This window comes from Neolamprologus brichardi, chromosome 20 (assembly GCF_056152115.1).
Source record: "Neolamprologus brichardi isolate AB-2024 chromosome 20, ASM5615211v1, whole genome shotgun sequence".
Classification (NCBI taxonomy): Eukaryota; Metazoa; Chordata; class Actinopteri; order Cichliformes; family Cichlidae; genus Neolamprologus; species Neolamprologus brichardi.
Window position 1 is genome coordinate 2,201,223 of NC_142123.1, and position 10,969 is coordinate 2,212,191.

Genomic DNA, 10,969 nt, shown 5'->3' on the forward strand with positions numbered 1-10,969 from the left:
CTATACACAAAACAGGCTATACACAGAATACACCACACCGTAAGTGCATTTTTTTTCTTTAAGAATAGAACAGAATAGCCCTTTATTGTCTTTGTACATGTACAACAAAATTATGGATAAGGAAATAACTCTCATTCACCATTGTCCTTGACCTCATTGCTTTTTCCATCGAGGTCAAAGGCTATTGATCAGTAAAATACATACACAGGATTTAGTGCGCTTTGATTGTATCCACAAGTCGAGTCCTACGGCTGTGACGTAGGACTAAACGTCAGAGACCCTCCGTTAAACCAGAGCCCTAAGGCGTCCCACCATTCTGCAATCGACCAGTTAGCCTTAGGTACACTGATATTTACAACCTCCAATCACCCAATCACAATGTACGATGGTCAGACGCTCGGTTCAGCCATGTTGTGGTTTTGAATGAGGAAGAAGCGGGAGATGTTATTCTTCAACGAGTTTATTTACAATTTACTGTCACGTTAAGGATATATAAATGAGTTAGGGTGTAACCCAACATGATTTTCGTTTTCCTGAACGCGTCGGTTGCGACTTATCGCATTCCCGTTGTAATTTAAACATACTTTCATAAATTAGCCGTGTAGCTAACAACGTTAGCTAGCAGGGTAGTTAGCCTAGTTTGCTAGTTAGGTAGCTAGCTAATTGTAAGCTAAATATCAGGCGGTTTTGCGAGTGTTCGTGTGATGATAAAATGGCATTTGTTAGGAGTGTTGGTGTTTGAAGCAGTCTCGGCTAACTTTCCCCGGTCGAAAAAAGCACATTAGCTTAATTGGGTTTGACTACATTGACACTAAGGTTGACTCAAATCAGTGACAGCGATTTGTCTTGAAACTAGCGCCGTTATTTCCAAAACTTTTGAGCCATGTTGAATAAAATCTGCGAATGGATAGAAACGAGCGTTGCCAGTCTTCGCAATGGTGTACCAGCTGCCGAACACCCACATGCTCAACGCACACCAAGAGATGGTCAGATGAGGAGGAAAAGACCCTTTGAATGGTACGAGCAGATATATCTGAACTCCCTTGGTAATCAATGCCAAGAAGCTTAAACCCAGACAGAACTATGAGTACAGTGTTTGTGTGACCGCAGTGTTTTAGCTCGGTGTCCATTTAGCCGTTATCTTAAGTTTGACAAAAACGAGGTAGCGTGTTAACAGGATACCGTCTGTTTTTCTTTGAGTTTGGAAGATGGCCATAACATCGACCAAGATGGCTTGGTGATAAAGAAATCACGAATGGGTAAGTAGAAACTCACTCACTTTGTTACGTTTATTGTGCATGTAATTGTGGAGAGTATAGGCACACATTATTTTCTGTGTGTTTGAAATTTCTACAGGGGATCTTATCGACACAGTCAAGAATGCAGCTGAAGGGGTTAAGAATCACAGCTCCAATGTGGCTGCATGGATGAAGAACAATGTAAGTCCTGCCTTGAGGAATATGCTGCCTACCTCCCCTGGTTTGCCACCTGGAGAACCTCATCCACGCCCCTCAACATCATCAGCAATTTGGACAGGGAGGCCGGTATGGTGCAGATTTATGGGTAAAGACTGTTGGCACACATGAATTTTATTTAACTTGTATGTGTTCGGATTTAGATCCTTGACAGGAATTCTCAGAATGAGACATTTGCTGCTCCCTCAACAACTTTGGAGTGGAAAACGTCAAAATCTGGTAAGCTTAACATTTTAAACTTTTCAAAAGTTGTTGTATTAACAAAACTGAGCTGCACAGAGATGGGCATATGCAGCATTTCCAAAATTCCTCCGTCTGGGAATGCCTGTCCACTCCAAGTAACTATGATTAAAACTAAAAGGTTTTAAAACATTCACTGGGTTTTGGATGTTGTGGCACCAGTTGAATTACAGTGTTTTCCAGGACAGTGCTGTTGTAAGAGCTTTCAGCTTCCAAGTATGTCTTTTAAATTGTCTGACAACCTTGTTTGTAATACCTTCTTACTCTACAGTCTTTAATTGGAAATATTTTAGCAAATGTACTGTATCAGACTGTATGGGCTTTGTGATTTTCATACCCCAGTTCTGCTCTTGTACTACTTAATTGCATAAACACTAATTTGTCATCAATCTCAGGTATGTTAGGTCCAGAGTATTTGGACGGTGACATTAGTTTCAGCAGCATTGCAAATAATTTTTTGATAGCAACAATACAACAGGCCTTGTTACATAATAAAATATAGAAGTATTAGTATTAGAATGTAATGCAGTATTAAGGGCTGATTTAGGCTTCGATGGTGATGAATAGGCCAGTCACAATAATTGCGGGCTACATTGACCCGACATGTTGTTGGGTTTCTTGGAAAGATGCACATCAGGTTACTTAATAGGTTATGGAGTAGATTTTGCACTGAAGCATATATCAGGTGTAAGTCATGATGATATGCGATCTGCATTTAAGGTTTCAAAAACCTGTCTGGGCTGTAACGCTTACTGATCTTTCTCCCTGTATTTCAGAGTGGTTGCGTAATGAGAAGTCAAATACGGGATCAAAAGTTTGTAGGCGACAAGTGTGCATGAGTCCTGTGCATCGTGAGGTGCCAAAAACAAACGGGCATTCGGTTAATTTGCCACCCTCCATCACCCCTAAATGGCAGCCTTCTCCAAGGCTAGGCAGGCCTTTAAGTCTCCGAACGCATGGAACTCAAAGGTATTCTTGTATTCCTTACATCTTTTGTGTGTCTGTGTCTGACAGAAAATTCTTTTTCAGCAGTTGCTGCTTGTTAAATTATTTATTATTGTGACATGTAAGCAATATTCAATCATTATTCTAATTTTTTTTTTTGTAAATCCAAAATTTTGTCTGCAGTTCGTTTAGTGGAGTCGGTGCAACAAGCAGCTCTTGCACCAGCATGTACGAGAAGACCTTTCCCATCAAAGTGGTGCAGAGCCCAACACACAGTACCTCATCAGGCTGCTTACCCAAGACCAGGCCCCGCTGCACAGCACAGGAGGTTATTTATGAAAGCAGCAATGAACTGTGTGATTCCTTCATGTCCATTTGTTGCATGTCTGTGCGTTCATACTGGGGTTTTTCTTTGTTTAACAGTCTGTTCGAGAGGAGGAGAAGGAGGTCTACAGGCAGCTTCTTACTATGGTCTCTGGTGGTCAGTCGTCTTATCTTCACAATGGCAGCTCACACACTATTGTGAGGTCTCACAGAGATTTGTACGTATTGAATCAATGCCATGTTCCTGTTACAAAAAATGTGTAATGAGATATAATTTTCTTTTTTTTTTTTTTTTGGGGGGGGGGGGTGAAAGAAGCATGAAAGGTAGTTTTCATATCTTCTTATTTTGCGTAGCATGGGATGACATGGCTTTCATGTGCATTGAGCCAGAGACTTCAAAGGGGATCTTCTTTTTTTCCTGGTGTGCACATTATCATTAGTATTAGTAATAATTCATGTAGCTATGGTATGTGGGGAACAGAACAGCCTACCCCACTTTATCATGTTGTTGTAATCATGTTGTTTCCAGACCAGTCACTTATTGTACCATTCTACTTGTCATTGTCCCATTAGCACCAGCTTCCTGACCACCAGCCGCAGACTGCTGCAGTTCTCTTCTCCAACTGGGTCAGCAGCAGGAGGAACTTCAGAGGGGCCCAGCAGTCCCGCCAGCCCTAGGGGAGTCTCTAGCCAGTGCTCCAGCAGCCTTCCCAGTCCACTGGGGGGCCCCAGCAAGCCAGGGATCCAGACATGGTCCCTGGACAGGGACCTCAGTTCCAGCAGAGGAGCTACTCTCATATCAACTCCTTCTCCATCAGCTCTGCAGGATAACTCTTCTCAGGACACACAGTCATCAGGTAATCATACTGAGTACTTGATGGAAATGGGGAGAGCGTTAAACATATTATTGTAAGTGAATTAAACGTTACTTGGTGGTTGTTCATGAGTCTTATTCTTGCCTTTTCTTACAGCTCATGATGGCGACTCTGTAATTATTGTAGATGAGCAAAAAAGTAAAAAACAAGACAGCTCGAGGTTAGTATTTCTTTTGGTCAGGCTTGCTATTTGAAGGGTAACTTGATTAAATATAATACAAACAGATGCATATATATCCAAACATTTCAAGTTGTTTTCTTATTTTGTTTATAAATGTGTATTAAGTGTTTAGGTAGATTTCAGCACAACCAAGGTTTATACATATCTCATCACGATACATTTCTGTCTTAACAGTGTGCCATGTTTCCAAGCGGAGTTATGGATCAAAGAATTGTAAGTTTACTAAATTATTTATTTAATTTACACGACATTTGAATAGTGCAAAAAGACCTTTTTCCTTTTTTAAATTCTTCCTGTAGGACAAGTATGTATGACTCCCGGGCGAGGGAAAGACGGAGACAGATAGAGGAGCAAGAAGCTCTGGCTGCTCAGTTGCTGCAGCAGGTGAGTGGTCAACTCACAAAACCTTATTGGGTTAAGATTTGACATGTTCATTATTTTTCCTTTTGCGTTAATTTGCTTTGTTATTTCTGGTTCTCAGCGCCTGTCTGATGAGGAGCAGCGTAGCCCAGATGTCGAAGTCTGTGTTCGAGTTCCTTTGGAGAAAGAGCTTCCTTTGAGTCCTATCATTAAAGAACAGACGTCTTTGGAAGAGAAACCAGAATTCCCTGAACTTACAGAGGTATGGAAATTGTACCCTAATGTACTTGCATAGCTCATTATATATTTATTGAAATGACCACAACAGACTGTCGCAGGAAAGTATGTTTTCTAACTAGTATTTATCTTTTAAAAAGTAAAACTGCAACTACATTTTGATGATAGATGTGCAGAGATTTCTTCTACAATCTTTTGAAGATTAAGTGCTCTCTGTTGGATTTGTTAAGTTTCCTCATTTAATCTCATTTATTTATCAGTAATATTCTGATTAAGAATATGAAGGGACTTTTACTTTTAGTTACTGTCCTTGCATATTGTCAGACTAATTTTTTATCATCTAAACTGCGTTCAGATCTATATAAAATGTAAGTACAATTTCATGGTTTTATACTGTCTCATTCTTCCTCTTAAGGAAATGGAGGCTGAAGTGAACAGGGTGCTGAGAGGGGGCAATCCTCATGAAGTGTTAAGTGAAGGTTTTGGTCTCAGCCTTACACGTAAAGACCTGCAAACCCTGAGCAACCTCAACTGGCTCAACGATGAGGTGCGTAAATGTTGTATTAGAAATGAAGGGAAAAATAGAGAGATCTTATTGACATAATTAAGAATCACAGCTCCAACGTGGCTACATGGATGAAGAACAGTGTAAGTCCTGCCTTGATGAATATACCGCCTACCTCCCCTGGTTTGTCAGGGGGAGAACCTCAGAAGATGTACAGAAAAATAAATTATCTGTTTCTGTACATCTTCTATTTAAAACAAGAAACAGTACATGATTAGATTCATAATCCACAACTAAACGAGTGCACTTGATCTAAACTGTCTCTCTTTAATTTCCCAGGTGATCAACTTCTACATGAACCTGCTGGTTGAGCGCAGCAAGGATTCCAACATGCCAACAGTCAATACGTTCAATACTTTTTTCTATCCCAAGCTGCGCAGCAGTGGCTATTCTGCTGTCCGCCGCTGGACCAAGAAGATGGACATCTTTTCTAAAGACATCTTGTTGGTTCCCGTCCACTTGGGGGTGCACTGGTGCCTTTCTGTAAGTCCCGATGGCTGTTGTAGAAAGTAATCTAAAGGTTTAAGGACGAGCATAAACAGGCCTGCTTTGTCAGTGTTATACATGCGTTATGTCAGTGTTATACATGCGTTATGTCAGTGTTATATGATGATTATAAGCTTTGACAGCACAGGGAACCATGTTTAAACATGGCTGTAGTTCCTCAATGGTGTTTTGGTTTTTCTGAATTATCTAAAGCTGAAAGTCTTCACTTTGAGCCAAAGTTTTACAAATAAATACACCTTGATTATTGGACCTAACTGTGTAATAATACACAGTATAAAAATGTACATAGGCTCTTAGGCTCAAATGTGAAGCCAATATGGAAGACGCACCTTTTCAGAAAAGACATTTGGTACAGATTTTTTGCCTGATTGTTTGAAAGTTGTTGGGCATAATGGATGTGATGTGATGTCGTGAGGGGAAAAATCTTTATTATGCCGGGCTCACACTGTGCGATTTTTGGCCCATTTTGAGCCGATTTTTGAGTCGTGCGACCGTTTTGGTGATCGGCCCGAGTTTGGCCTTCATCGTGCGTCGTGCATCGTGTAGTATACGTGGGGTAACGAGAAGCGATTAACACCTCACGACCACCTCCTGATCATCAATCGCTTGGTCGTGAGGATTTCAAACCTGTTTGAAATCCGCGCGAGCGTCGTGAGGGTGTCACCGCAGTTTCTCACACTGCGCACGCGCAAACACAAATGTCAGCGAAAAAGACGGCGCAGCACGGCGGTGCAGCGTGTGATCTTGACACAAGCGATGGAGGCACTTTTAGAACTTTGGAAAGCTCATCCAAGCCTTTTTGATGTGGCCTCACAAAATTATCACGACCACAACAACCGTGAAAATAGTTGGATGGACATCGCTGCTCAATCACAGCTGCCTGATCAATGTTTTTCATTAGCAATTTAGCAAAGTTGATGGTGGTGGTGTGTCTGTGTGAGTGAAAGACAGAGAGGGAGAGCGAGCGACAGAATTTCTGTTATAACCTTCATTTTATGGACGCACAGTGTGAGCACTCGGGTCGCATCAGAGCATCGGGCCGTATAGTGTGAGACCTGCATCGTGACCTATGAACTTCTAACCCCTGCGAGTCAATCGTACAGTTTGAGCAGGAGCTGAATCGCGCGACTGAAAAAATCGCACAGTGTGAGCCGGCATTACCTGAGTGGTTGGTGAGTGAATTCTGGAAGCTGCGAGAGATGCTAAATGAGTGGCGGTCACAAGATGGCCAAGCCAACTTTATTTCTAAAGCACTTTAAAATAGTAACCACTGACCAAAGTGCTAGACATGGCAACAAAAATAGAAATTAAATAGATAAATATATTGAAAAAATGAATAAAATTAAAATAACAGAAGAGGTGGGGTCTTAAGAGCAGATCTAGAAATTGGGAAGAGGCTTGTCTAATGTGAAACGGCAACAAATTCCATAATTTGGGAGCCACTATGGCAAAAGCCCTATCCCATCTGAGCCCCCTTCTATTCAGGCAAATCCCCAGTAGAAGTCTAGGGGAGCACAACTCTTGGCCCTGCCCTCAATAAATCACTTTATGGGCTAAGTCAATCATTCTAGGTCACACCGAATACTTGTGATTATTATAGTATAGTATAATTTAATATAGTATAGTATTTTTGCATACAATTCCTTTGAAAACCAATAGTAGATTTATGCTATCTTTAGTCAGTAATTTATGCACAGCAACAGAAATGCATCTTCTGTTAGTGTCTCAGCGTTTTTGTACAGTGCCTCTCAAATCATGTTTGAATCACACATCGGGGGAAAACCCATTTTGGAAGCACTCATGGAGACTTTCAGCTTTATTTCCATTATTTTACAATAAAGTAAATAATGAAACTTCATAATGTTGGACTTAAACTGGAAACAGTAGGATCAGTGTGATTACAATAACCATTGCATTCTTAATAATACTGTTCTGTCGTGTAATAAAATTATTGAATTTGTTGTTTTAAGGGTCAGTTAAAAATGTGGATTTAAATATTTTGGGATTTATTCAGCATTTTGTTTTTTTCAGGTGGTGGATTTCCGCAAGAAGTCCATCATGTACTTTGATTCTATGGGAGGAAACAACGACAAAGCATGTGAAATATTGTTGTAAGTTTCTGTAGCAGATGTGCAATATTTGTTTAAATGGGGTGTTTTGAGAGGTAAACTCACTGAGATCGCACTTTTGCACTTCAATTTTGTTTTCCAGTGAATACCTGCAACAGGAAAGTAAGGACAAAAAGGGCAAAGAACTGGATACCTCAGGCTGGATTCTGCACAGCAAAACACGCAATGTAAGTTCTACAGACAAGTGTTCAAATCACATGGTTTCAGGAATTTTAGATGGGATTTCATTATCTGCCTCACAGTTTTATTTATTTGGCATTTTACTTGTTTCTCTTCTATCAGACACTGTTCTACAGTTGAATCTGATAGCTGTAGATCTATAAAGTTCTTTTTGTTTTTTGTAAAGCCCTCACTAGGTTTTTGGTAACAAATGGTTTCAAAATAGTGACAAAAATGTTAGTAGTCCAGTCTGAGATTTTAAGTATATAATGTTTTGCTGCTTTTGTAAGCCTCCACGAGATATGAAAGCCACGTTACTGGAGCGTGGATGATTTGAAATGTTTAAAGATCCAGTTTCTTATGTTTGTGACTTTTGTTTTCTGAATTTTCAAATTAGTTTCTCAGCAGTTTTTACTGTCAAGACATTTTATAGATAATTTGTCAAAGGCTACGTTCACACTGCAGGTCTTAAAGCTCAATTCCGATTTTTTGATCAAATCCGATTTTTTTGTCTGCTCGTTCACACTACAGATAAAATGTGACAGCAAACGCGCTCTAGTGTGAACGCTCAAAGCGGCCGCATGCGCAAAAAAAGACGTCACACACAACGCGCTCTGTTTTAGACCCAGACCAACAATATTGTTTGACAGATGGCCGTTAATATAAAGACTTCGGACTTTACGTTTCCCAATTTTTGCTTTAAGTTATTTTGCTATTTACATAATAATGTAAATAACCTAATAATGATCCTTATTGCTGTTTTAGAGGAGCGGTGCTTCAAAGGATAGTTGCAGATTTCTGTCAGAATCTGCAGATTATACAGTACAAAGAAAATGTTCACGTTGTCTTCCCAACAGTTTCACTAACATCTACACTGGATGGCCAGGAAGCGTTCACGATGTCTTCTCAGGCGCTGATAATTGGCGTCTGTGTTGTGTCAGTGACGTAAAAGACGGATTTAATGCGACATGACCGTTCAAACAGCAGTCGCTTTCTAAAACATCGGATTCAGTACCACAATTAAAAGTGACCCAGATCGGATTTGAAAATATCGGATTTGTGCCGTTCACACTGTCAGACCATGATCGGATATGAGTCGCATAGGGTCAAAAAATCGGATTTGATGCGCTTTCGCCTGCAGTGTGAACGTAGCCAAAGTGTCACATGTCATTTTGCACTGTAGGTTAATCAAGGTTTGATTTGCACATTCAAACTTGTCGTCTTTCTTTTCCTGTTCTTAGGAGATCCCTCAGCAAATGAATGGTAGCGACTGTGGAATGTTCACATGCAAATATGCAGATTACATTACCAAAGACAAACCAATCACTTTCACGCAGGTAACTTCAAACAGCATCAATGAGAGTATCTTTTCAGTAAGTAGTCATAATGAAGGCTTAAAAATGTCCTCTTTTGTTTTTGACAGAAACATATGCCATATTTCAGAAAAAGGATCGTTTGGGAGATTGTAAACCACAAGCTGTTGTGATGTGAGGATGACAATTGTGAAGTTGTACAGTTGCCTCACATATCTTGATGATGGTTGAGTTTTACTCCCCAGGAAAGGACTCACAGATGGGAGACTTGAATTCTGGGAACAACTTTCACACCAGCTCATCTGATCAGGAACCAGCTCAGCGATTTCCATCCTCGGCTAAAAGTAGCTGAAAGGATGTTGCTGGAGCAACGAATCACTGCCTCCAACTTCTTCTACAGTTTTTTTGTGTATGTGTCAGACAGCAGCTCAAACGCTTCGATTTGTACGGTCCAGTCAGAACTGTTTTTGAAATTACACTCGTGCAAATCATACTCTGAGGTGGAATGTTCATTACATGTTTTTGTGCCACAATCAGTTGTCATTGATTAACATGTACTGTGTTATCAGTAAAAGTGAAAAAAAAGTGTTTTAAAAGCAGATTACATTCCCAAATGTCAAAGTCTCTTTTCCCCCCCTGATCTTCACACATGAGAACTCCACACAATGGTGGGACAATCTGATAGCACACACGAGATTACACACATCGTGTTGCTATTAAAAGTGCTCAGTTTGTTTCAGGCAGGCCTGCCTGGGTTAAGCATGTAGGATATTTGACACCCATTGGTTTGCTACACATTCTCCAGTTACCTGCACTGGTTTTCTGTCAGGGATCTGGAGCTTAAAGACATTTGGAGGTCTGACTTGGACTTTTGTGTTACTGTATACAGCTTTGCTGTAATGTCTACAAAGTTCAGGGTTGCAGCTTATGTGTGACAACAGCTGTGTGGATTTTACTTTAATAGTCTGTGTTTGAGAGAGTTTTGATGTTATAAGGTGAAGTTAATATTAAAATAGGTAATTACCTCATTGTTGCAGGTAAATTGATAGACTGTCACTCAGTTCTTTATGACATTTCAGTAAAGCTGAGAAATGAATGTGACATAACCTCAGAGTATGATTTAGAGTGAAAACATTGTTTCTCCTTGATGCTGGTTTGCAGGTGTAACCAAACAATTACACCGTAAGAGTACGGTAAAAGTTTTGTCATTTGTTTATCCAGTTTTCTTCATGGTGTAAAATAAGGTTAAAAGTCTATTTTATGTATTTCGGTGTTCTTTTGTTCAACAACCTTTTGGTATATTCAGTATATTTTGAACTTTGTATATACTTAAAACATATACAGCAAACAATGTAAAATACTTTTTTTAAGAACGTATTTCTTATCTATTTTATCTAGACTCAAGTCTGTTTTAGAAATAAATTTCATGTATTGTGGCTTTTTTCTCCAAATACTTTCACATAAACTCAAACGAATGTGTGCTTTCAAAGACACGAGTTAAAGCATGAACTCGTCTTTGGTGTTGAGCCACCACAGGTTTCTTTATATTTTACTTCTAAGGAGAGGGGTGTTTTCAAAGTGCTCTTGAGCAGTAGTTCTATCATTCTGAAGGTCTTTCAAAGATTTTTTGGTGGGGGGGCATTGGCTCCTCTGACCATT

The 10,969-nt window shown here is 39.9% G+C and overlaps 1 protein-coding gene across 1 annotated transcript; it reads left to right on the forward strand.

Annotated features, from left to right (window-relative positions):
- The first annotated feature begins 350 nt into the window (after positions 1-350).
- On the forward strand, positions 351-10,748 carry senp1 (SUMO specific peptidase 1). Its single transcript, XM_087834444.1, has 18 exons — positions 351-1,017; positions 1,201-1,259; positions 1,357-1,544; positions 1,619-1,694; positions 2,492-2,684; positions 2,844-2,988; positions 3,084-3,202; positions 3,558-3,841; positions 3,956-4,019; positions 4,215-4,253; positions 4,340-4,424; positions 4,522-4,662; positions 5,053-5,184; positions 5,482-5,685; positions 7,741-7,820; positions 7,921-8,005; positions 9,239-9,334; positions 9,421-10,748. Exons 1-18 carry the CDS (start codon positions 884-886, stop codon positions 9,481-9,483), a joined length of 2,187 nt encoding a protein of 728 aa, XP_087690570.1. The 5' UTR covers positions 351-883; the 3' UTR covers positions 9,484-10,748.
- Positions 10,749-10,969: the final 221 nt, after the last annotated feature.

What these genes read in the sequence shown, in the direction of transcription:
- senp1 (XM_087834444.1), top strand. Translation starts at nt 884, where the DNA reads ATGTTGAATAAAATCTGCGAATGGATAGAAACGAGCGTTGCCAGTCTT. An exon ending in CTGCTCAGTTGCTGCAGCAG is followed by an intron (nt 4,425 to 4,521) that starts GTGAGTGGTCAA and finishes TCTGGTTCTCAG; the next exon opens with CGCCTGTCTGATGAGGAGCA. An exon ending in AACCAATCACTTTCACGCAG is followed by an intron (nt 9,335 to 9,420) that starts GTAACTTCAAAC and finishes TGTTTTTGACAG; the next exon opens with AAACATATGCCATATTTCAG.